Source organism: Volvox carteri, assembly GCF_000143455.1.
Source record: "Volvox carteri f. nagariensis unplaced genomic scaffold VOLCAscaffold_39, whole genome shotgun sequence".
Lineage (NCBI taxonomy): Eukaryota > Viridiplantae > Chlorophyta > Chlorophyceae > Chlamydomonadales > Volvocaceae > Volvox > Volvox carteri.
This window is the reverse complement of record NW_003307582.1, coordinates 772,636-798,427: the sequence shown is the minus strand read 5'-3', so window position 1 is coordinate 798,427 and position 25,792 is coordinate 772,636. Positions and strand designations below refer to the sequence as shown.

General features: G+C 58.7%; 3 protein-coding genes across 3 annotated transcripts; 1 reads left to right on the top strand and 2 right to left on the bottom strand.

The window, feature by feature from the left end:
- Positions 1-495: 495 nt before the first annotated feature.
- Positions 496-17,583, bottom strand: VOLCADRAFT_94755 (uncharacterized protein; the record flags this gene model as incomplete). The annotated part of the gene is made up of 27 exons (XM_002953876.1): positions 496-1,020; positions 1,312-1,848; positions 2,206-2,358; positions 3,015-3,122; positions 3,312-3,578; positions 3,776-3,990; positions 4,380-4,524; positions 4,840-5,019; positions 5,242-5,412; positions 5,872-6,011; positions 6,241-6,786; positions 7,106-7,430; positions 7,829-8,031; positions 8,526-8,741; positions 9,208-10,495; positions 10,945-11,147; positions 11,454-11,601; positions 11,978-12,078; positions 12,669-12,865; positions 13,053-13,172; positions 13,653-13,686; positions 13,997-14,156; positions 14,493-14,589; positions 15,354-15,564; positions 15,953-16,136; positions 16,885-17,164; positions 17,465-17,583. The coding sequence occupies 27 exons, from the start codon at positions 17,581-17,583 to the stop codon at positions 496-498; spliced, it is 6,873 nt and encodes a 2,290-aa protein (XP_002953922.1).
- A 238-nt stretch (positions 17,584-17,821) lies between these two features.
- VOLCADRAFT_109909 (uncharacterized protein) lies at positions 17,822-21,717 on the bottom strand. Its single transcript, XM_002953875.1, has 8 exons — positions 21,516-21,717; positions 21,385-21,418; positions 21,159-21,302; positions 20,796-20,930; positions 20,349-20,393; positions 19,744-19,802; positions 19,170-19,407; positions 17,822-18,795 (listed from the first exon to the last, which is right to left on the bottom strand). Exons 1-8 carry the CDS (start codon positions 21,605-21,607, stop codon positions 18,688-18,690), a joined length of 855 nt encoding a protein of 284 aa, XP_002953921.1. The 5' UTR covers positions 21,608-21,717; the 3' UTR covers positions 17,822-18,687.
- Positions 21,718-22,128: 411 nt separating this feature from the next.
- VOLCADRAFT_82562 (uncharacterized protein) lies at positions 22,129-23,260 on the top strand (the record flags this gene model as incomplete). The annotated part of the gene is made up of 1 exon (XM_002953957.1): positions 22,129-23,260. One exon carries the CDS (start codon positions 22,129-22,131, stop codon positions 23,005-23,007), a length of 879 nt encoding a protein of 292 aa, XP_002954003.1. The 3' UTR covers positions 23,008-23,260.
- Positions 23,261-25,792: the final 2,532 nt, after the last annotated feature.

Genomic DNA, 25,792 nt, shown 5'->3' with positions numbered 1-25,792 from the left:
TGCCATGCCCCAGGCCCCGCCCTGCTCTCCCCCCGACTGACCGTTCTCACTTATGATACAGCCATTCGTCCCTTCCCGCCGCCGCATCCCACGCCCTCCCCTTCATAATGGGTTGTTGTTCCTTGATGGCGCCTTGGTGGGCTCCACGTGTTCGCCTCCTTTCCTTTTGGATGGCACACCTCATCAACACCGACCATCGAACCGTTCACCGAAGCCCTTCAGCCCTTCAGCTCTGCGACCGCCGCGCGCCGGACCTCCCAGGCATGGGCGAATATAGGCAGGCGGGGTTCCCCCCAGATGGTCTTCTATACTCGCCCTTCTCCGCCTCTGTTGAATGCAGCACCCTCCTGCAACCGACAACACACTGCCAGCCCTCAGTACGCACTTTCATGAGGTGCGCTTGGCGCCGCTGCTCCCTCTCTCCTCTCGTGCCTTACGTCGGACCATTGCCGCGGGTGCTGGCATTTGCCCGGTGCCCAGCTCAGCCTGAGGCAACTACCTGCCTCTACCACCCGTCTGACCCGCACTTGGGGACTTCGGTTCGCCGCCGTCCTTTTCCCCACCACCGATCCCCCCATTCATCGCTGGTGCCTTGGCAACCGCCGTGGCCTCCGTCTTTCCCTTCCCGCTCTCCTGCCGTGCCCGCGTGCCCCTGGATTTGGACACGGAGAGAATGCCGCGACCGGGATCCGACTCGGACTTGTTGGCGGAGGCGTGCTTTTTGGCGGCGGAGGCGGCGGCGCCGCCTCCGCTGTCCTTGCTCGGCGGCAGCTCCGCCGCACCACCCTTGGCCGGTTCGTTGATCAGCAGGTCCTCGGGCCGCACGCCCCACAGCAGCAGTGTGGCTCCCTGCGGCCCCGCCATCACTCGAAGCTCCTTCTGCGCCACCAGCTCCCCCGCAAAGTAGTCCGACACCCACACCATGACGGAGGGAGCCACGTGGAACTCGTTGCTGGAGGCCACGAAGGGACCGCCACCCGCGCCGTCGGCCTCGGCCACGTGGGCGGGCTCCAGGGAGCCCTACGCAGCCGGCAGCAGTACACGCCCTTAAAAGTGTAGGCGAGGGGAAGCGTGTGGCGCGCGCTACGCAATTTTCATCACCGCACGCGGGATCAAAGCGGCCACTGTACATGCAGGTGGAGCGGGTGAGAGGAGCGGGGAGCTGAGACAGAGGCGGCGTTGCTGCCCTCCAGGATGTCTGGCAGGTTACCCTGCTGCTACTGCTACTGCTACTGCTTCTGTTACCAACTCCTTTTCCCAGGATGCCATACACGACACGACCGGCCCCCCCAGGCCTTCTCCCGCACCGACCTGTATAAGCACCATGGTACTCCCCTGTATGATGCCCTGTCCGGGCCCCAGCACCACCAGCAGCGAGTCCTTGAGTGAGGTGCGAATGATGTCCAGCACCGCCCCGGTGGCGGCAGCTATGGCCTTGTACATCACCTCAACCCAAGGACTCGCGATCAACCGGGCGAGCGTCATCTGCTGGTTCTGCTGCTGCTCAGCTTCCGTTGGGGAAGCGCCGCCGTCGCCGGCAGCAGCGGCGGCAGCTGCAACATCGACGCCAGCAGCGGCGGCGCCGCCGCCGCTCCCGCTGGGGCTTACGTGATGGCTCAAGTGGCGGCGTTGGTGGCTGCTGTGGTTGCTGGTGTTTGTTGTGCTACTGAGGCCGTTGTGATGGTGGTGATGCGAATGGTGGTAGTGATGGCTGGAGTGATGGTGATGGTGGCTGGAGGTTGTGGCAGTCGCAGCAATGTTGTTGTTGTTGTTGTTGTTGCTTCCAACGCCGTTGGGCTCCAGGAGCATACGCGCCACCTCCAAGTCGGTGCTGAGCAGCTCGCCAATCTGGCCCCGCGACATCAACGGGTAAAGGAATACGGAAGATAAGAGAAACGAGGAAGCAGAAGGTGAGCAGCGTCACAGAATTGTAGGGTTCAGGACTACCTAGCGAACGGGCAGACCACGACGCAAGGTAGGGCAAGGCTGGGGGGGGGTAGGAAAAGAGTCGGGCAAGGCTGTGGGGGGGTAGGAAAAGAGGACGGAGAGGAAGGACGATGGGGAAGAAAGAGGCTGCTAAGAGCGCGCATGGGTTTACCCTGGGCGTCTGATTGATAAGCCCACTTGCCCCACTGACTTGCTCACTCCTAGCTCGTTCATTCACTCACTCAACATCAGGCACTGAATCTGTCTGAACCTTCTCACCCAGTCTATGGCCCCGTCCACGATGTAGTCGGCTGCTGCGGGCTGCAGCAGCAGCCGGATGCGCTGCCGCCGACCCATGGGCCCGTCCAGCCGCTGAGAGGACAGGATGGTCAGCAGCGAGGAGCGGATGAACGCGGAGAACTGCTGGGTAACCTGCGAAGGTTTATGGGGTCACGAGGCGCAGGGGAGGAGAAACAGGGGAGGAGAAACAGGGGAGGAAAAACGTGGAACGAGGTCGTGGCGGCACCGGCGCACACTGAAAGAGTTTAACTCGTCCGAGGGGGACTCTGTCACCAGTGTGCATGCATGCGCTATGAATGGAAACAGCTAGCCGAGAGGGGCCAAACAGAGCCCCAACCGAACCGTGTTGGCATCCCGCAAGTCCTCGTCCTTGGCTCTTCTCTTCACAGAACCTACCTCCCCACCTCCCTCCCCTCCCTACCCTCCCTCCCCACCTCCCTCCCCACCTCCCTCCCTCCCCACCTCCCTCCCTCCCTCCCCACCTCCCTCCCTCCCCACCTCCCTCCCTCCCCACCTCCCTCCCTCCCCCTACTTACCTAGCTACCTACCTAGCTACCTACCTAGCTACCTAGCTACTTACCTAGCTACCTAGCTACCTACCTAGCTACCTACCTAGCTACCTAGCTACTTACCTAGCTACCTACCTAGCTACCTAGCTACCTACCTAGCTACCTAGCTACCTACCTAGCTACCTAGCTACCTAGCTACCTACCTACCTAGCTACCTACCTACCTACCTACCTACCTACCTAATCTATTCAGCCCTCAATCCCCCCTCCACACACACACCTGCTGCCTCAGCAGGTCCAGTACATACACCGCAGCAGTGCGGTACATCTGCAGGTCGAGAGCTTGGAACTGAGCCAGACCCTCCTCCCGACTCAGCCGCTTCAGGACCTGAGAGACGTTGGAGGGTTGTTGGGAGGGCCGTTGGACGTTAGGTGGCCAGTGAGAGCTGGTGGGGACAGAGGTTCGCTCTTTCTCTCTTTCTCTATCTTAATACCCACCCATACATCCACCCATACACCCACCCATACACCCACCCATGCACACACATGCATACATACGTAACACAACCACACTCACCTGCAGCACGCTCCATGGCACGTGCATCACCAGTGGGCCCTTGCCCAGCGCATTCCCCTCCGCGTAGGCCGCCGCGGAGCTCATCCCGGGTACGTGGCTCTCCAGCACACAGCTGACCAGACCCCCCACACCTCCCGCACCGAGGTAGTACGGCACCAGGGCGCCCTCCTGCTCCAGCATCATGCGCACCACTCCCCGAATCACAATGATGAGGCCGTCCGGCTCCGCGCCCGCCTGCTTGCGACCCATGTCCCAGATGGCGGCACCCTGTACAGCGGGAGGGGGGAGGAAGGCCGGGAAGTGAGTGGAGTTGAGGAAAAAAACGTTAGGGGTTCGGGGTTTGGACATTAATCATGCGTAACTCGTTCTATTGCCACAACCTCCTATTCACCACCCCTTTTCCTCCGTTCCCCTCCCCATCCCCCGGCACGGCACACACACAGCAGCCACGCGCAACCACACACGCGTCCCCCACCCGCCTGCGGGTACACCCTGAAGGTGCTGTTCTTGCGGATCCACTCCACCACCTTGGGCGACACCCCCCTCAGCACCGCGGTGCCCATCAGGATGTCCATCACGGTGGGCTGCCGCCAGCGGGGACCCCGCCGGGCCAGCAGCTGCAACCGCTTCTCAACCATCTCCACGATCATGCGGCACTCAGACTCCTCAATCATCCCGCCTGCAACGGCAACCGACAACGACCGTGGCGTAGGAGAGGGGTGATGCAAACTGGCTGGGCGCCAATTACAATTACAGCTGTAGCTGTGGCACAACGCGTGCCTGAAATTATAGTTGTGGCTCCGAGCTTGGACGCCGTCGGGTGGAGATGGGGGAGGGGGAAGACGAACCACGACCGAATGAGGCTGATGCCAGAGATAGACTGATACGCCAGAAGTATGTAAGAGGAGGGAAAGCAAGAATGGGGAGGGAAAGCAAGAAGCAGGAAAGCAACCACGCAACACGTGTACGCGCGCGTACTGGCCATCCATCCATGCCACACATCCTGATGTGCCCACGGCTGTCCCCATGCGGGCCCCCTCCCCCCGCATCTGCCGTATGTACGCTCACCCTCGTTCATGGACTTCACAAAGGCCTGCTGCTGTGTGAGCACGTCAATGACGGCCCGGTGGGTCTGCACCGCACCGAACTTCTTGGGGGACTCAATGCGGCGCTCGATGATGTACGCCCAGGCGCCATCAGCCTCGTGCTGAACCTGCACATCAAGGGAGAAAGAAAGACACGCGATGACCCGCCAATAAGCAGCAAAGACATATCGGCGGGGTGCGGGCCGTGTAGGAGTATGGACTTGCATCCCAAATACCAAACACGGATAGGGTTAGATGGATATATTTCATCGTTGTAATGCAAACGAATCCAAACTGGGTGAACCTGTGGGCGGGGAGGAAATGGGTCTCAAGGAGCGGAGAAGGCGGAGGGAGAGAAAGTGGATTAAGGAAAGGAAGGGATGTCCTGCTGCGAGGGAGGAAGAGAGAGGAAGAGAGATAGGGGGCGCTTCCGCCGTACGTACCTCATCCAGCAGCCTCTCTCCATACACCCCGCTGTATTGCAGCCATTCAGTTTGCAGGCTCTGAGTGAGTGAGGCCCACAGCTCCACCGCTGTTTCCAACCCACGCAGGGTGGCGGCCGAGGTGTGGCTGCTGATCAGTCGGACAAAGGGCACCAGCAGACGAGGAACCACCGTGCGGACCTGGGGCGAGGAGAAGAGAGATAATGCGTAGATTGAATTAGGCCCATTATGAAGGAGGAGAAACATCGCGTGTGGTAACTAACAAGCGTTTCTTGGTGCGGCGCGGATTGAGCGGTAGCGCACGCAAGGAAGATTGGCTTGTAGCAAGGAAGATTGGCTTGTAGATTTCCTCTGTGCCGTGCCTGTGCTCCCCAAGCTCCCGCCTTCACAAACCCAACGCACCAGCGTAACCGACGACGCCTTGGCGGCGGCTGTCCACTGTTTTAGTTTGAAATAGAGCGCCACCTCCACCTCCATCACCGGGCCGCTGCTAATCTCCTTCTTGGCCATGGCCCACAGCTGCAGGGGCTCCTCGGGGTGATGGGCAGACTGGTCGGCAATGTAGCTCAGGACCTGGAACACGGGGCGGGAGAAGGTAGGCGGGTAAGGGGTAAGATGATCCATGGAGGCGGGACGCTTGAGGAGGAGGAGGAGAGTGGAGGTGAGCGGAGGAGAGTGGGCGGATACAGGGATACGGAGGGGCAGGGGGGATACTGATATGACGTGGTGGGGGGTGCACGTTCCCTCCCTCCCGTCCCTCCTACCTATGGTGATGCTCCTTGATGAAAACCTAGTCCAACGCTGCCTTCCCTATGTTCGTCCCCCGCCTACCTCCTGCTGTCTGCGCGGGGCAGCTGTATCAGTGGCCTACATCCCGCTTCTGCCGACCTCCCTCTCCTTTTTCTTACCGACGGTTCACTTTTCTCCTCTTCCTACATTCTTCCCCCGCCTTCGCCTTCCGAGCCCCTTTCGCCTTCCCTCCCTCCCTCCTTCCTTCCCTCCGCCCACCGCCGCGCCCTCCGGGCCCCCTACCTTGTATGCTGAGGGACTCAGGCTGCCCGCTGCATGCTTCTGTTTGTAGTACTGCTTGAGCCCCGTCAGCAGCCTCAGGCGATATTCCACCAACAGCGGGTCGCACACACCCGCAGAGCCGCCACCACCGGCATCAATCTCTGGGAGAGGAGGGGAACGGGGAAGGAGCCACCCGGGCGGGCAAGCAGGGGGAATGAAGTCGCAACATAATAAAGGGTGCGGACTCAAGAGGGTTGGATGGACCGGGGAGCCGGTCATGGGCCCAGGGCCGGTGGCATGGTAGCGGTGAGTGGCATAACGGAGGATGGGGATGGCGCATCCAGCCGAGTCGTGGGGTGGGAGAAGCGTCAAGCACGAGCCTGCACCCACCACTGCTCGATTGGCGCAACGCCCCAGACGCCGATGCGCGCGCCAAGGCCGCCGCGGCGCTGCCTTCCGCGAACCGAGTGCGCCGACCCAACTCCGGGCTACGGCCTGACTGGTCGCGGCCGCCACCGCCGCCACCGCCACTACCGCGATCAGTTTGGCTCCGATTCTGACTTGCGGACCGGCGGATGAGCGACATGAGGACGTTCTTGTTGCCGGTGACACCGAGACTGTACTGGGCCGCGCCCAGACTCTGACTCGCCAACTGCTGCTGCTGCTGCTGGGAGGACTCGCGCTGCTGGAAGCTCTGCATCTGCAGGGCAATATGACTGTTGCTGCTGTGGCCGAGCCCGTGGCCGGGCAAGGTGGGCGAAGGGCAGGGCGCACCCGTGATGGAGGCGCGCTGCGGCAGCACCGAGGAGCCCATTGGCTGTATCTGCTCCGGCGCGGCAAGGGCCAGCCGGCCATTCACGCCGTCAGCAGCGGCGGCAGTGGATGTGCTGTCAGTGTCATAGATGCGGGCCAGGTGGGTGGAGACGGCGGCGAGGCCTGCGGAGGGTGGTGCGGGACGTAGGGGGTTTTGGGAGTGGCTACGTCAAGAGCAATGCGAGATGTGACTGCAGCACCGTGGTGGCGGGGCCTGCGGTGGTAGCCATGCCCTGGCAACGGGCCGTTAAGGCAGCAGGTCGCGCAACCCTAAGATTCAGATATTTATGCTTCGGGATCGGCATGTGTGCCATAGGTACCGTCGTGGGGTTCAAAGGCCACTGGGACCATAGCCGATACCAAAGAGCCTCGCGGCGCATCCCAGTGAAGGGGAACTGCGTGAAGGGGAACCCCTTCACCCCCCCACCCTCCGTTCACTCACCTCCCTGACGGCCCAACCGGACGGAACCCCGGCTCAGTGCACCACCACCACCGCCACCACCACCACCACCGCCTGCCGCCCCCTGCCGTGTAGACGGCCTTGCCAGACCTCCACCGTCAGCAGCGCCACCGCCGGCGCGAATGGACGAGCGGCCGAGGCCGCCGTCGGCTGCGCCCTGTCGCACAGAGCCCCGACCCAGGGGTGCAGCGTCGCCACCACCACCGCGTGTGGCTGCATGGAAGGCGTCCCCAAAGGAAGGCCCCGCGGCCCCTTCATCGGGGGGCATCACGAACTCGAAGGGGCTGGGACCTAACGGCATCGAGCCCTACCGCCGTCACCACACACAGTGGGAAGGCAGTACCGACATGGCAGGCGTGCGGAGGGAGGAGTGGATATGACGTGGTTAGAAGGGTGAATGGAAACAAGTACAATGAGACAGCGGAGAACTCCCCCGGCCCAATCACGCATACACCACGTTACACATCACCCACCCACCCACCCGCCCATCTACACTTTTATCCCGTCCATGTCTGGGCTTCGTCCCTGTCCGCGGTACCGCCACGGCTTCTTCCCTGGTCGGCCCTCTACCCCCTGTCTTTTCAGTTGCCCTACGGTACGACTCTCCAAGTGTCCCTCTCCGTCCTTCAGTGGCTATCCGTTTGGATTTCGTCTGGATCCTTTCACTGGCCCCAGGCCGCCCCTCCCGCTGGGCGCGACCCTCACCACAGAGCTCAGGCCACCCTCCGCCATGGCCGGGAAGACTCCGCTGCTACGGCCCAGAGACCTCCCCGCGGTGGGTGCAGAGAGGGAGGTGCGACCCAGAGGCCGGTCCGCAGCCGCAGCCGCCGCCGGCCCCGCCGCCGTAGCGCTCGCGGTGGAGTGCGCTCCACCCCACGGAGGTACCATGGACACTTCGGAGTCGGCAGCTGCGGGGGGAAGCAAAAGCACAACGAGCGCGCAGAGCACGAATTAGGGATAAAATGAAAAGTGCAACATGAATATCCCCAAGTGTGATTTTGCGGGGAGTTGCGGGGATTGAAAGTAGTGAGCGGATGGTAAGAGAGCGGGAGAGGACGGAGGAGGAAAGCCGATGGGCCTAAGCGGAGGGCGGGTTGGGAGGGAAGTGGAAGGAGGGCGGCAGAACAGAACAGGAGGCACAGCTTTGGAGTCGTCTGGAGGGGCCCGGTAACGGATGTGGTGAGGTACTATCCTCTTCGTGTAACACCAGGCAAAGATTTTCAAAGAGTACTCAGGGAGATGCCAAGGAAGCTGGACCCTTCTTACACTTCGCCACCGCCACCCTCCGCTCCCTAGTCCTCCCTGAGCCGGATAACTTCGTCCGGATCTGCCGTGCTGCTGCTCTTACTCCTTTCTGCTCTTGAGAGTTATCCGGGCACACGAGTCATCCGGGCACACGCACCTGGTGGCTCCTGCTGCTGCTGCTGTTGTGGCGACTGTGCGGTGGTTGCGCCCAGCCGCACGGAGCCGCGGCCGAGGCCCCGACCGCCCGCTGTTAACGTGTCCGTCCGCAAGGCCTCCAGCGCACTGCCTCTGCCGCCGTCATCCCCCAGCCGCTGCACCAGCCGCACACCGGCACTGGGGCCTATGGAGCTGGTCGGCAACGCGGAACCGCGTCCTAGGGGCCGATGATGGCGACGACCATGGTGATGATGATGATGATGATTATGATGATGATGACGACGACAGCGAATGCAATGATTATGGTGACGACGTGGTGGGCGCAACGTGAGGCAGGGAGCATGCGGGATGGGGCGACATGTGTGATGATCAGAGAGACGGCGAACGAGGGGGACTAGGAATCTAGGATAGCCGGGTATCCTGAATAGGCTGCAATGCTCCTTGCCACTACTGGTATCTTGTTTATGGAGGAGGTGGGTCACAGGGCAAGGGCAGGGAGGTCTACCGCAACCATAAGAGACCCTTCACCTGGCCGTCTATAGTCCGCATTCCCTCTCCTCGGCCCTGTAAAGGTACACGAGAATGCCGCTTCCTGCGCCTCCTACGCCATTGCATTAGCCCCCGGACCCCACGCCAAGCAACGACCCCAGCGGCCTCAGCGGGATGCATGATTCCCTCCCCACCTGGCTTGATTACGAGCACGCTCTGCAATAGTCCCCGGTCACCGCCTGCCGCCTCCAAGCTGCCTGATGCATGGCGCGCCACCGGCTCCGGCTCCGAAGTCGCCCCGGCCAAAACGGGCCCACTGGCGGCTACTTCCGACGACCGCTGGTCCAGCGTGCTCAACTTGGGCAGCGAGGCAGAGGGATGTAGACGAGAAAATCCCGCCGAAGGCGATCCGTTTCCTCCACCGCCAACAGCTACTCGTGACAGGGGACTTGGTCGCGCGACAGGATTTGAAAGGCGTGGGCTGGATGGCGCGGAGAGCCGCGGCCGGGCAGTGAGCGGCGGCGAGGGCGGCGGGCCCTGCGTGCCTGATAACTGCTGCTGCAGCGGCGGCAGCTCCGGAGCCTCCAGTCCTGAGGGCGAGCTCGCCGCCATGAGGGCTGCCTCAATCAAGGAGTCCCCGCCGGATGCGCGCGAAGACATTTTGGAGGGGTGTCGAGTCGCTGCCGAGACGACAGCGGCCTCCGCACTCCTTTCCTCCTGTGCGCGAGCCAACAACAGGAGCTCGGCGTCTACAAGACCGTCCCTGCCCCCGCCGTCGTCACCATCACCGGCCTGCGCCTGCTGCTGCTCTCCCTCCGCCGCCTGCTGCTCCACAGGGGCCACCTCCAGGCGCTGCGACTTCTCTGCATCGCGCGGCAATGGCAGCGGCAAGGGAGCCGACAGCACCACGTCAATCTGCGCCTCTTCAACGATGGTCCCGTCCGATACGGCTGCTGGTATGGCCGCACATGTTGCGGCAGCGGCGGTGCCAGGTGCACAGCCGCCGTCGGACGGCGTCTCCGGTATCACCAGGGGCAGGACCGGCGGAAGGCCCCCGTTGTCGCCGCCGTTCGGCGATACCGGCTGCTGCTGCTGCGAGGACAAGAGGCAAATAGCAGGTCCCGCCACGGCGCCCTCCAAGAACCGGCTGTTGCTCCGGTTAAAGCCAACACGGCCGTGCACTGATGGCTCGCGGTCGATGCCGTTGACACCACCGCCAGCGGCGCCTGGCGGCCCCACAACCAGGGATGAAAGCCGGTGGGAGTTGTTGCGGCGCAATCCACTGTTGCCGACAGCAACAGCGGATGAAGGCCTGCGGCCGCTGGCTCCAGCAGAGGTGGAGTAGGCGGCGGGTGAGGTGAGACCACGGGTCCCCGCGCTGGAGATGTTGGCAGAGGAGTCGCGAATGACCAGCGAGGACAGCAAGCGGCTTGGGGGCCCCGGGGCCCGTGATTCGCCTCGGTTGATTTCTCGGAGGTTGATCTGCGGGGCCAACCCAACAGGGATTGATAGGACGCTGTTGGGTAAAGAAGAACACCGACATGGAAGTGATGCGGTAGAGAAGACAGGAAGAGGAAGGGACGAACGAAAGAGTGGACAAGGTTTTAAAGTCACAGTTGCGTGCTGGCTGAGCGAGGCAGGGACTGCAGCGTGCAGTTGGACCTGCACTTTGCCTGCTGCTGATGCTGAAAGGGCTGTCGGTCTGAGATTGGATGGAGATTTTATTATGAGATTTTATTATTATCCTTTATGGCAGAATTACCGGTAAAGACATCTGACCATGTCGGCCACATAAGGTCCTATGCAATAGTACACGCAGCGGCCGGTGGATACACCAGCCGGAAGGACAGGAGTGGCCTCGCCATCTCAACACGAAGGGCTGCCCTCAATCCCACCAGAACCTGTCCCCTACCCAACCTAACCCGACCCACGTTTGTTGCGCGCTTCAGCTCGGCCTCCTGCTGCTGCCTGTTGAGCGCCTGCTGCTGCCTGTCGTCGCGCGACTCCAGTTCCAAAGCATCCGGATTGCAGCGGCCACGGAGGCATGCCGCCAAGTGGCGACCCAGCCGCAGGGGTGCAGTAAATAAATTCAGCCAGTAGCCGCGAGACACCCAGCGGACGCGGGGCTGGACCTCTGCACACGCACATACATGCACACATGAACACGTGGCTTAATTATACCCCAGCCATAACATGCACCATGCCTAACGCACATGCGCACAGGCGAGGCGGACATGTGGGTTTGGAAAATAGAGCAGGGGCCCCGACGGGTCACGCAATGAAACACTCATGGATGAAGAAAAAAGGAAGTGAAGTCTAACGGGGTCCGGTAGGACAAGATAGGATGGATGGGGATGGATTGGAGGGTTCCGGGAGAGCTTTCTCATCTGGGTTTCTCACGTGCTCCAGTCCAAGTCCCAGTATCCGTCACAGACCTCACCGGGTAGCTCGTTGTCCAGCTGCTTGTCAAAGTTGGTGTGCAACTTCAGCATGGCCCAGTCCAAGCCCTGGAGCAGCTCATCCTCGTCTTGACCGGCAGCCAGATCCTCGATGGCGGTCAAAGAGAACTTGCGGAACAAGTTCTTAACCTACACAGGCCAGCCGCAAGGGCGCTTTAAGCTTACGGCGGTTGAGACACAAGGACGTCGATAATTGATAGTTGATAGTGCTGGCGCAAGAGGAACGTTGACATTAGATTGGGCATAGAGACATGTGTACGAGGGTTTTCTATACATGTAGACGCACACATGTGCGCATATGTGTGTGTGGTATATATACGTGGACGCGATGGTAGATTTTGACGTGTGTTTGCTACTCTGCTCATACCATGAACGCGAGTAAACACGCATTCACACGCGCACCATGTCCTCGATCCTCAATGAGAAAAACCTGACTGGCCAGCCGCGCTAAGCAACCACAAGGCAAGAGTCCAAATACCAGCACCGCCAGCCGACACCACCTCACCTCTCCCCGCATTGCCAGCTGCTCCTGCCGGACCTTATCCAGACCCAGCAGTGTCAGCAACGGGCCGCACAACGGAGCGTTAATCAACAGCGTCATGATCACTGGACAGGGTGGAGGGGGAAATGTTGGCAAATTGTCAGTGTGTTGTTGCCAATATCCACGCAGGCAGGAAGGCGAGGGAGTTGGCAGAGCAGGGAGTTGCAGGGTCCGCAAGAGGGTTGCCTGAGAAGGGAGCCGGTGGCAAGTGACCAGGGCAGGTCTGTCTCTGGGTGATCAGCCCAGTTTCCCAAAATGTGCACTAGCTTTATCGGCAGGGGCCGTTTGCAGCTTAGGGAGGCCACATAGGGAGGCTACAGGGGCTGTGTGCCACGGAAGGACCAGGCGCCTTACGACTAGCTGTGGCTTGACACACAGATATCCGCAAGTCGACAGGCACGGAGATGCGCCCACTGTGGGCGCAAGCGCCTGCGTGACCTCACCTAATGTGCGCAGCTACCGCCATCGCGCCTCTGGCTCCTCTCCGCTCCTCTTTGCCCTCCCACACCGCCAACTGCCGTCAGTGTCCTCCATCTTCAGTGCCACCGCCAATGGCCGACAACTCAACTCCGGTGTGCACATTGCCATTGCCCTAGCGTGCCAGGCCCACCCCTACGTGCCATGCCACCGCACCACACCACACCACACCACGCACCATATCCCGCAGTGTAGATCGCAATCTCCGCCTTGACTCGCCGGTTGGTCTCGTCCTCAGTGTGAGTGGACGCCAGCGTGGCGGCCGACTGCGCCAGCACCAGCGACAGACTGCCACGCAGACCGCCCACCGTCACGAATATGACCTCTTGAATAGACAACCCCTCGCTCAGCCGCACCAGCTGAAATAACTTAAAACTGCGCGGGACAACAACAACAACAACAACTGGATTTGAGGTGATCCAGATGAGATGTTGGAACGGGCAAACAGTCCGACAGACCGAAGCCCTGAGAACCGGATATCCATGCAGACGTGGTCAAGCTTCAGGGCTCTAGGCTCTAGGACCCTGCCGTTACTACACGCTCGGACGAAAGTCAAGCTCACCTTACGAAGATCAGTATGAATCTCAGCGCGAAAGACGCCAGGAAAATAAGTGGGAGCTTGTACAGCAGGATCTTGACCAACGGAATACCACCGGAGTCCACATACAGCGACCGAGCGGACCTGTAGCACGCGCGAAACATGAGGACAGTGGATATGACAGTTGCAGCAGCAGCAGCAGCAGCGATGGCGATTCAAAAAGCCAGTGGGCCCAAGGGTTTGACCCTCTGATCGACATGCTACGACGGGGATAATGGGTGAATACGGATTCGCGGCACATAGGTGTCGATGCAAGGAACCATGGCGGAAGGTAATGCCAGTCGTGCCAAGACGCGTGGTTGTGTTGGACCCACATACCGCATCAAGGGAGGGACCTCACATGAAGGGAGATGTGAACAACGCAGCCGCACGTGGGGCGCTGGTTTCAAGGGGATGACATCTCAGCTTTGCACTAAAACTCCAGGGTCACGTTCCAAGTTTCAAACCATAAGCCCAAGCCTGAGGTTTTATAGTGGCTTGGAGGCGAGCTGCCATTGATGGCGGCGACGTTCTTATTAGTATTGGCATTGCTGGTACATGCAAAAGCACCCAATCCTCTCGCACCTGATTGTGAAGTTCACGGAGGAGGCCCCCACGTCTGCGATCAGGGATTAGGCAAATTAATAAAGGGGGGCTGGGGACCAGAAGGTTCGGGCCGCGCACGTATACCCTACTGCGCTACCCGCTGCGCTGATGTTTACCAAGTGATATGCGAAACGGAAGGGTCATGACAACAGCCGCGGCCCAAGACCCAGGCTGATGCTGGTCCACCTACCCGCATGCGCCCGCACCAGGTTCAACCCTATATGAAGTGTACTACGCGTACAAGCTTGCTACTTGGCAAACTTCAGACTTCGGTCCCATGCCAGATTGACCCGGAAGACCACCTCGCAACTCCCGGAACTTACAGAAAAAGATCAGGCCGTTGATGACGAACGCCATGACGGCCCAAAACTGGGTGAAGATGCCCGTCAGTCGCGCCTTGGTGCTCATGCCCCACAGCAGCGTGGAGCTGCCGTACAGCCCAAACACCACCGCACCGATGCATCCCGAGCCCTTGCACCATACCTGCACAGCAAACGGGTCGCGGCGGGGCCCCACATAATGGTGCCATGATGGTGCTATGATGGCGCATGTTCAACCTAGCCAGGAACTTTGGAACCATACTATTATCACCTGCTGTTGTCACTTCATGATACCTGGCCCGCTGGCTCTACTCTTCGTGAGTCTGGAGCCCACTGGAACAACGACACACTTCATATCAACCCTCCTTACTACTTTTTGTTGCCCAGCTCGCAGGTCTATCGGACTATGGCGGTTCAAATACCCGCCTATTCCAGTTTGTGCGCCTTGCGAGGTAGCCACGCATGACGCAACAACCACGACCCCACAAGGCCACCCCACCTGTGTAATGTAAAAGCTGAGGTAGGCGCCCGCCACCGACCAGGCCACCTCCGCCGTGGCCTCCATGTTGCGGTGTTGCAACCAGGCAAAGATCCAGCTGTAATCGCACGCGGGAACGTGCACATGTGCGGAACAAATATGAGGATGCGAAAGAAACGCCGACGAGTTACAAAGGAGGAGGGACGAAGAAGGGAATGAGCCGAGGATTGTCAGTTAGGACAGGCTGCAGTTAAAAAAGGTCCAGGTGTTCAGTGAGCAGCTCGGAAAATGATCATGCCTTTGCTTGCTGCGTGTTTGCGGTGCGATCCTTCAGTGCACATGCCCATAAGGGTGATGCTTCCTGTTTCCCATCCATACGCTTTACGGCATAGGATGTCGTACGGCATGGTACTTTGCTTTTGCCATCTGCCGTATGCTTTGCGCCTGGTCATCGCCTTTGCGCCTGGTCATCGCGAGCCCCAAGCAGCTCGCGGTGCTGCCCAGCGATGTCTACCAGTACACGAGGCGCAAATGAATGCACGGGGCTGTGCTCTAGGGGCAGTCCATACATACCAACCCCTAAATCAACTTGCGAGCTGACCAGGAACTAAGTTGATGCGCCGTTGATCCGCTAAATTTGGTTGGATGCTGGTGGTGAGTTGCCGAACCCAACGAATACATTCTGAAGTCGGATGGGGTGACGGATTAGGGTGCCCCTCTAGCAGGGGAGAGCAGGGACTGCCCGGGAAAGGGGCCGCTGGCGAAGTTAACCACCCTGTAACAACATACATACCAACCCCTCCCACACGCCCACGCATCCACGGGCGCCGACAGTTGATTTTTTGCTTCATGCACATGGTTCCCATCCACCTACCCACGCACCGCGTAAAAATGCCCATGGCAAGCCCAATGCAAATGCCCGTGAAAGCGGACCACACGGTCTTCTCCACGATGCCCTGCAGGTCGTGCGCGAGTGTCGTCTTGGCATCCTCCAGCACCACCTCCTTGAAGATCTCAAACAGCGTCAGCGAGGATGCATCGTTGAAAAGCGATTCCCCCTCCAGAAGCACAGACAGGATTTCCGAGCCGCCGCCTGCAGCCGCGGCGTCCGATGTGAAGTTGAGAGGCCCGGCGTAGTGATATGGGTTTTTGAAACATGTGCTGTTTCTTAAAAAGACGGGTTCTGCGAACCGGGCTCCGCCATTGAACCCAAGCACCCTTCCAACTACAGGAATTTCACATGCCGCTATGCGTCCCTCCCTAGAGCCGAAAGCCGTCGCTTCTGGCTTCACCTCGGCCACCGGCACAGGCACAGCAGTTGTATGCATCCTGGCAATCCAGCCGAATCGTTTGAGCCCCTGGCCGTCACGCATGGATAAACTCAAATGCCCTTTGGACGGTTTGGAGTGAAACAGGGCCGCTGCCCTCTGCCCCTCCCGTGCCTCAGCTAGTATTGTAGCGATACCGCGGCGAGCGCTCACCGCCGCGCAGCACCGCGGACACGGAAGCGGCATCTGTGGAGGCAATCATGGAGCCGAACAGCGCCACGTAGCCTGCCGTCCAGCCGGAGGAGCTGAGGTCCAGTGCATAGAGCATGAAGGGGATAAGCAGCAGCGCCGAGGCGGCCACCATCACGAACGCCATGAAGGCGATGTTGAAGGCGACCTGTGCAGGGGGGTTTCGGCGCGGGGCGAACTTCTGACACGGGAGGGCGTGGCTGCTAAGGCGGGGTATCCGGGTTAGGCGCCGAGGCCTCGGTTATTGCTAAACGCAATTCAACATGCCGTGTTACCGCAAACATAACCCTGATCTATAACCACAAACTGTGTTGTGGCAACCAGGTTGTGTCATGGAATGGACGCTTACCCAGGCGGCTGACGCAAGGCAAGGCTAGACATCAGGGGTGAAGAGAGGACCCACGCCCTGGTCCTGCTGTAAACCGTCGCCGTTTGGATGATAACCCCCTAGAATCTGGTCGCGCCCCTTCCTGCCAACTAACCACTAGATATCTTCAGCGATTATTGCAAGGCAGGGCCGTCTACGTGACGGGAACATGGCAACACAGACAGCAGGCGAGTGCGCGCATGTTCATATTGTGCTATAACATCTTAATGCCCTCGGAAGCCATCAGCAGTGCTCGCATGTGCTCTAAGAGACTTTAATTATATATAATCACAGTTTACGCCATCATTGCGCTGAATAACCCATTTGGGTCAGACGCCTGCCGCCTGGAATGGCCTGCGGCCGCTGCAGCGCGGCAAGGTGCCCGAGTGCCCATCGACCGGCTTCACCGTCCTGGCCTGGTGCCCTCCAGCCCCCTGGCCCGCAAACACACGGCAGGCCTCCAATCTTAAAACCCTGCCAGATCATGCCCTCCAAAAGGCGCCCCGCGCCGGCACGCGGCTGGCATTACCTTCTTCAACATGAAGAAGTCTATCCGCACGGATGCATCCAACAGGAAAGGTGGCAAAAACACAAACACGAAGATATCGGCTGGGCGCATGCCCAGCCAAAGCATGACTGCATTGCTGACATGTTCCAAGTTGTAGTAGTATGAAAAAGTGAAGTAGATGCCTCCGAAGAACAGGACGATGAGCGCATCCCAACGCGGGGAGGCCAAACACATGACAGCGATGGCCACGCCCGCGAAGAAAACGGCATCGTAGCCGCCATCTGGTACTAAGCACCAGTTCCTGTGAGCGACAGCGTTCGGAGGGGTCAGTGAATCCAAGGGTTATACAGCTCCGCGGGGTGGGGAGAAAAAGCAACCCAGATACAGCATGGGTTTTCCGCGCTTGCTGATACAACGTTGATGAAAAAGAAAGCCAAAGCAATAAGCACTTTGTCCATCACGTAGGCTTGTTTGCAGGGAAGACTAAATGTATATGCAGAGCCAACGGCCTACGAGTTTGTTGATATCACAGCCAGTGCCCGACTTTGTCAGCAAGTCGTAATTTATATGACAAGGAATGCCTCAGTCACTAAGCGCTTACCAGCCCGCAACGTTGTCAACGCGGTGGGCGTAAGACACGTCCTTGTCCAAACAGAATTCTGCGCCAGCAGACGGTGCACCGCCTGAAAGCAGTGACCGTAGCCACTGGCTTGGCTCCATAAGATTTTGCATTCGTGTCACTCCCCGTGTTATGCCCCCAAAGGACGGCTTCTCGCCATCGAGGACGCTATATGAGTTGAAATAGCAGCACCCAGCCTATTACCGCACAGGTGTGCATTTAAAAATGGACTTCCGGAGCCGAAAAGTCATTTCAGCTGCATAAGCGCGTGCACGTGCGTCAGACGTGCGATAAAAAGCATTTGTAAACGGAATCCACGTGCGGTTCTACAGTCGCTAGCTACATCCAGACTTACATCTTAGATAATGGCCAGAGCTATGGGAGGAAGAAAAAATTAGCGTACGAATATTGCACCGTACAAGTTGAGCATCGCCACACTTGTCAGCCGAAATGTATTTTATCGTTTTGGAGATCCATACAAAATAGCGTCGATAACTGTGTAACAAAAAGCTTCCGTGCGCGTCATCACGCGGTCAGCTGTTGTTTTGCGAGCCCAACAGTCTGTCACCGCATCCTTAAAGGCGAAAACGCCCACATAGATGACATGAACAAGCAGCGTTTAGTAAGGAAACTCGCCATGCCGGAAACGCCAATACGGTATATAGATAGGAAGCCAACCCATCGCACATACAGTACAGCAAGTTAACCGTTCTACCTTTCCTACCCACAACCTGTGGTCTTGAGGCCGAGCTCGCTATATATCCTAAGACGAAATTTTGGCAAAACCTTTGTTACACGTTGCTCTTCAGCTCTTGAGTGTTGTATTAGTTGCATCCATAGTAATCTAACTACCGGAGCATCAAGAAGCGCGCATAAAGCATTCCACAATGACAATCGCCACAGCTCTTTTCCACAAGCTAACAAAGCGTGCTCCGACTCCCTACCCAATATATCCATTCTGGAAACCGTACGGCAGCCGGCGGCAAGCTTATGCCTTGTGTAGCAGGTTCCCATAATCTCACGACACCATTTCTTTTGGATTGCGCATGTCCTGCACGACAGCAATGGATCAATCCGGGCTATTCGATTGTACTACCTACCCATTTCACAAATCAACTACGTGCTTCCTACCGGAAGGAAACGATGGATCGATCCTTCCGTCGTCAGGCGCTCCCTGAACGGGGAGGAAAGACGAAGTGACGGTCCTACTGTTTCAGAATTATAACCGCATTGAGTAGCCCCGCGGTTTCCAGCGTCTGATCCTCGCCCTCGATGACCTTATTTGGAAAAGCAGTCGTCAGCTGGTAGGAGGTCTGCGGGCAAATCAGGTGAACAACGTACCATAATAAGTACCATAAAGATCCCCTCGCGAAATGCCCCTTCCCATGCCACAAACTAGGGCAATTGACTAAAAAGCCATGTAGCAAGGTTAGGCCTAGTACATGCGCAAAAACTGGCATGCAGCTAAAGGGCATCGAAAGGCGGGGGATCAACTTAGGATACAGACACTCTTCTTTCAGCCAATAGAAATTTGTGAAACATAGAGCTGCACGAAATCATGAAATCCCTGCCATTTACGAGAGCCCATGGGGGCATCATACACGACTGGACATGTAATCCATGTTCCAACCGCAGTTTACACGTACAAGACAGCAGCAGCCACGTCGATCCTGCTCTCACTGCTCACCGTCATGTCCGGCCTTGATGCACGTATGAACCGGCGGATGTCCCGCACAGTGTGACTGTGGTTAAAGCGCGCCACCATGCGCGACCCATCCGGCAGCCGCAGCTGCAGGGATGTCGTAGGTTTGGATTCGTCCACACCTTTCCATTCGCCAGCCGAGATGCTTTCAGCGGGAGGCGGCGCCGCACTCGTAGAGGCGCCAGACGAACCTCCCAGCGTTCGGCCCGTGCCAGTGAAATACCTGCGCATTTGTGCAAGCGCAGTTATGATAACCCAAATCTGAAAAAATCACTCCAGGCGAAACGTCACGATAGGGTAAAAAGTGTGCTCAATACCATCGGATAAATCATGCGTGCAGTAGATTGGTACCTTGTATGCATGGATATGCCCCATATTTCTAGCTATAACGATATCAACATTATACGAAAACTTCACAGCATTGCCGATTTGCGAATGATCCTTGATCGAAAAGAGTTGGCAAACATACAGAACAGCTTTGATCCAATCCTTCAATGTAGTTTGCCAAGCTTTGGGACCAGGCAGTAGCGTTCAGCCGAGCAACCATACGCTGACTCACTGCTTGGCTTTATCCCCTTCGGTGTACGGCTCCTCCTTCCGCATGAGGTTGACGGTGACCTGCATTAGAAAAGGGCACCGAAACCATAAAAAAAACCCAAACCTTTGCGAGATACTGCGTCATACGAGGCAGCGGTAACAGGATACTTGGCTACAGTCACGGATCCAAACGATACTGCGGCTTGTACGGAAGATGTTGCATCTGTCCAGAAGGACAGGCTGCAAATAAATCCGACACGGTCTTTGACGCAAACACAAACACTATCGTGTGAACCTGATGTGGCCTTCCCAGCCAGATCGCTACTTGAGGCGGCGGCACCGAAGCCTGGCTTACAATGTACGCTCCAGTTGTGCGCCATGCCACCAGATGCAACGACGACCTGGCTTGGAAACCACTGACGTGTCATGGAATGGATTGCCAGGACTGCGGGTGCGGGCGCTCGCGCACACATCCATTACCGACAGTTATGTTGAACGTGTCCGTGCAGCATCAGGTATGCCCGTCATGGCGACGACCTGTGACGCCCTTTTCAGCATTGTTCGCCCATGCCACATGCCTGTTCTCCTCAGACCACCCACCAAAGCCATCCGCGAGTGGTAACTTACCGGCGCACCATGCTTGCCCGTCTCAAGCTCCTCGGGGCACTCCCCCTGCACACCACCGAAGCAGCCACCCGCCAGCGTTAAATGCACGTGCTGTTACTCACCTAGCCTCACCAAAGATGCGCGTTACAAACACCCAGGATGTGTCAGGCATGGCGGCATGGCCGCAGCGACCTCATCGCGCTCGCAAGAGGCACGGGGACCCGCATATGAGAATTGGCAGAGTGAGACCGCCCTTGGGCGCAGCTGTTCCTGACTTGCCCAGCATAAATGCAGTCTTCACAAGTTATGAGGCTAAAAGTCATCGGGATCGGGTTCAGGTTTAAGAAACCCCACAGGTCCTTCTCATACAGCCCTGGTCCCCAACAGGTGTGCTATGCACCTGGATCCGTGCAACGCGGAATGATGCGCCAGTGTGCTCGGAGCCGCGAAATTGACACTCCTGCGCACCTTGGAAATGCTCTCGATAAACCTCGCGTTGGCCGGGTCATCCACGTAACGTGGCGGCCCATTATCCACCGTGAAGACGCCATTGTTGTAAAACGTGATGACGTGGTTGCGAGGTCCTTCAGCTGGGGGTTTGCTCTGCATGCATCCATGCGTCAAAGCACCATTGAGAAACTCGCATCCCGACGAGATGGATTGCCGAGTTGTGTGGAGGATTTCAGACTGCCCGGAAGGGGAGTGACCAGCTGGGGTCGCAAACTGGAGAGTGCAGGCACCGTCAGAGGCGCGTTATGACCACGGACCCACTGGGCTCGTGGGTAAGACGCGTCTTCCTACGCCTTCCCTGACCTGCCCACAATTGCTCACAGGAACAGGTCCGCCGCCCAGCGTGCGGCCTTGGCCATGGAAAGCCTTAGGCTGCCCCGGCAGGTCCTCGCTTGTACCCGCCCGTGCGCCGGCCTGCCGAGCGCGGTTGAACAGAGCCTCCACCCGATCACCCTCATCGTCATCCTGTGATGCCCCCTTCGAAAAGGTTAGAACCAGCCTCCATGTGTCTTCCAGGGTGGCCAGGCAGCAAAGCAATTGGACTCACCGACTCCTCAGGGGCGCCTCGAAGCAGCTGGCCGCTGCAGGTGGAAATATATAATAAGCAAGAGGCTAAGCACTCATAGGCATGCCATGTCACAATCTAGCGGTCTACATAGATCTTGGAACTGCACACACCTCTTCTCTCCGCCAGCGTAATAGTCGTTGAATTTCCCCTTGTCATCCTCACCCTCTCCATTCAAATCACTAAGGCTCTTAACGTTTGCCATTTACGCCAAATGTGTTGCGTACAGCTGATAAGCTTACCAGCCCTCCTTTATCCTCTCGTCATTATCTATTTCAAAGACCAAGTAATATCGATAGCTGGCAGGAACGCTTCCGGATCGTCATAGTAAGCTCTGACAGCTCTCACAATGAGGCCATTCCCGTACAGGTGTCGGGGTAATTGTACATAATGCTTCCGAATTGTGTATCTGGCATCTATAGGACTTTGGACGCAATCAATCTTTTCGTGGAGTCCTATTAGTAGCTGCGAGCAGTGACCGCCGACAGAGCCATGCTGAGCATTACGCGCTTCAGCCAACAGCCTTGCCTGCCGGGCCGACACAGTAGTGCTTACAGGGTAATTCGCTGCCAGGCAGCCCCTGCCGCTCCATCGCCTGCTCCCGAGAAGTCGCCGCTGATTCAGCGTACGCAAGAGGGCGCTGACGACGGCAAGGCATTTATTAATTTGATTCCCAATAACGGGCGTTGGCCAAACGGTATACCCCCGGTTATGGGATCTCACTTGATGGCCAGTGGAACCGTCGCGCCAGTCAGCGTCTCTAAGGGTGCTGGTGTGGACTTGATCCCCCACCAGTTTCAGTACCACACCACCGAAACCGACGCTTCGGTCCTGCTGTATGTTACCCCCGAGAAGGCCCAGGCGGGACTTACGAAGCTGGTCGTCGAGGCCGCCCAGGCTGCTGTGAAAGCCAAGGGCGCCTTCACGCTTGTCCTCTCCGGCGGCTCGCTGCCAGCGCTATTGGGACCCCTCGCCAGCGCGAAAGGCATCGATTGGTCCAAAACGCACATCTTCTTTGTCGATGAGCGCAACGTGCCGCACACCTGCCCCGACAGCACCTTCAAGGCGGTTCAGGAAGCGCTGCTGTCCCAGGTACCCATTCCGGCATCGCAGGTCTACGCAATTGCGGAGGGCTTGCCTGTGGAACAGGCTGCAACCCAGTATGAAGGCCGCCTCATCAGCATTCCCGCATCGGCGCTCCCGCGCAGCGCCGACGGCGGATTCCCGGTCTTTGACCTCATCCTCCTAGGCGTTGGTCCCGACGGCCACGTCGCCTCGCTCTTCCCCAACCGCCCCGAGACCGCCGCTACCCAAGGCTGGGTGCTGCCAGTGAAGGACTCTCCCAAGCCGCCCCCGGAGCGGATCACCATGACTATGCCGGTGATTAATGCCGCTAAGGAAGTGGCGGTCGTGGCGCTTGGCGAAAGCAAGCGTGAGATCGTTCAGCGCGTACTGGAGGTGCAGGCGCTGCCTGGCGCGCTGCCGGCGCAGCTAGTGCGGCCCAAGGGCGGCAAGCTTAAGTGGGTCCTTGACGTGGCATCGGCAGAGCTGCTGGACGTGGCCAGCTGGGGTGAGGGCAAGGAGTTCCCGCGCAGCTCCTTTTAGGTGGTGCGCAGGTTGCGTGGGGTTGCGTAGGGGCGCGCAGGTTGTCGTGGTGTGTGTTTGGAGGCATGGGGTGCGGGTTTATAGAGGTCGGTTCTTGCGGGCTGTGCAGTATTGACCTCTCTCTGTTTAGTGCCAATCTTAATAGTAGGGACTGTAGAAGTGATTCATGTTCCTACGGGCTTGGGGCGCTGGCCATCGTCAAAGATCTGCAATAGCGGCAAGTTGCGTCGGCGTGAAACGAACTGGTGCCTGGTCTATGGCTCGCCAGCTGATTCGAATCCGAAGCTGCGAAGATGTGTGTGTTTGGCAGCCACCGGTGAGCATTATTGGCTACGGACCATATGGTAAGCGGTTTGGCGGTTTCTGGTTTAGAGTTTCAACTTCTCGTGCTGGGGCCTTGAAAGCGGCTTTCCTTTGTATAAGTTTCTGGTTCATTCCTTGCTTTCTTATCTGGGGTGTCACTTGTCGAATAGGAGTGGTGCATCCTGTTATCGTATACCGAGTCGAAAGGCAAACGCCTTAGTAATACATGGATACCATAGCCCAACCACGACACCTGATGCTCGTTACGATTTTGCGCAAATCGTTTGGCGTGTAGGACAATAATTGGCATGGAATGGAGTTTGCTGTTGGCCTATGCCGTATTGTCGTGGCAGTTGTTTCGCCCAAGACCGGTGATAGGACATTTTCGTATGTCCGCCTGCTGTAGTTTCAGCAAATGCCATAACATGGCCGCTTGTAAGGACCTGCATGGATTCACACATAATTAGCGAATCTTCTTAGCGTGCTTTCGGCTTCGGTATGAGCCGTGGTGCTGGACGATTTCGGCGATTGCTGTATGCATTTGGACAGCAACAGCAGACGACATTTAACAGCTTATCGGACATGCTTACAAGATACAGCTTGTTCCTTCATCGGCAGCCTTGCAGCGCGCCGACACCGGCGTTCAGCCGTGCGCTCTCTTGTCAGATAGTTCAACGTACATTTTGCTCAGCTTCACCATCCTCTTCCCCAGCACCCACGGCCTGGGGTCTCGAGCCGGCGGCTCCGAATGCGACGGGGCATACTCGAGATGGCCATTCAACCACGGCAGACGTTGACAGAAGTGGCACTAGCTCCTCAAATCCAGATACTTTGCCGAGAGACGATGGCTTGGAATCATTACAGTTAAATGGTGCGACGCCCACGCTTGACATATGGTACGATTTGCTGCGGCTCCTACACGAGCAAGGCGACTTCGAAGACCGAGAGACGCCTCGGTGCGTTTGGATATATGTGCACTGGATAACGCTGATTTATCGCGGAGTGTAGAACCGTTCCTTCCACGGTCCTGAGCACTCCATGCGCTTTGGGTACGAACCAAATCCTTAAAGTCCACTCCTACTCTCCCACATGCAATTGCTGCTGTCACTGCATTCAGCGCATCTCTTGCCCTCTCCTGTGCGGTTTGATCGGCCTAGTGCACCCCGCTCCCCGCTCCCCAGGCCAGCACAAACCCTTGCCCCCTTCCATCCCCCATCCAATCCGCAGGCCGCCTCTCCCTCCCGTTCCTCTCCTCCTCCTCCCACCTGGCTCACATACCTCTTCTATCCTTTCACATTGTTTTTTCCATTACCGTCTGGTTCGGGGTTCATTCGCTTGCCTTTACTTGAACCCCTCCTCCTTGAACATGTCCCGCGACCCGCCTTTCTCAACACGCACAAGCACATGCACATGATACGGCCACTGAGCTCTATGGAACCCTCCCTCCTCTCCCCTCCCCGACACCCCCCCCCCGCCCTTCCCCGACCCGACCACACGCCCCACCCGCACAGCGAACTGCTCATTCAGCAACTGGGCGACGTAAAGGATGCCGTCGTATGCTTCGCCCGCCGCCGCCCCGACATCCTCTTCAGCCTGCCCCCCCTGGAGGTGGCGGCGGTGGCGGAGGCGGAGCTGCTGTCTCGCGACCTTCCCGACCGGAAGCTGCGGAACGCCGACCGCCGGCTGAAGGACACGTTCGTCGCCTGCCGGTCCGCGACTGTTGCCGTGGGGGCCAGCGGCGGCGGCGGCGGCGGCGGCGGCGGCGGAGCAGGGGGAGCGAGAGGAGGTGCCGGGCAGTCTCACGCCACCACGCAGGACCTCATGCGGGTGCTGGGGGACTGGGCGGTAGCGCCCCAGTCCGCTGTGGATTCGGCGGCGCCCGGTGGGGAGACGGGGGGGAAAGGGGAGGGGAGTGTGAGGACTCGAACCCGGTCCCGGGCCCCAGACGGGTACACAAACTCTGACAGGACGGACACGGAACGGCCGACCTGTTGACCAGGGCACGTCTCCTAATCCGATGATACCCTCCCCACCCCACCCCCCCGCCACCAAGAGGCCCGGACCCTCGAGGGGGGCGGGGAACGAACCGCTGGAAGGGGGGGGGAGTTTTGAGGGATCAAGTGTGCGTGTATGTGTATGTGCGTGCAGATGTGCGTGTGCGTGAGCAGGTCCACACAGTGCCAGTGGTGCCTCCACTTCCACCGCGCGTTGTGCCCAACCCTTCCTCACATTCGAGCTCTCTCACCGGGTGGCCAAATCGCCGCAAGTAGGCCTCCCCCCCCCTTTCTCTCGCGCGCTCGCTCGCTCTCTTTCTCTCTCGCTCTCGCCCTTTCTGCCACCTTACAATACCACCACCGCCACCGCAGCAGTCGATTCTGTGTTTCGTGCCCCGCGTGGTCCCCACCCCAACCCCAACCCCGACCCCGCCCACAGCTCTGACGCCCGCGCTGCGGCACCTGCTGATGTGCGTCCGCCACCTGGC

Bases quoted from the DNA above. Each gene is read 5' to 3' on its own strand.
- VOLCADRAFT_109909 (XM_002953875.1), bottom strand. From the start codon at position 21,607: ATGGCAAACGTTAAGAGCCTTAGTGATTTGAATGGAGAGGGTGAGGAT. The intron at 20,931-21,158 runs GTGAGCAATTGT...GGATGCATGCAG, and splicing joins TGGGCGGCGGACCTGTTCCT to AGCAAACCCCCAGCTGAAGG. The intron at 18,796-19,169 runs GTGAGCAGTGAG...ATTTGCCCGCAG, and splicing joins CATCAAGGCCGGACATGACG to ACCTCCTACCAGCTGACGAC.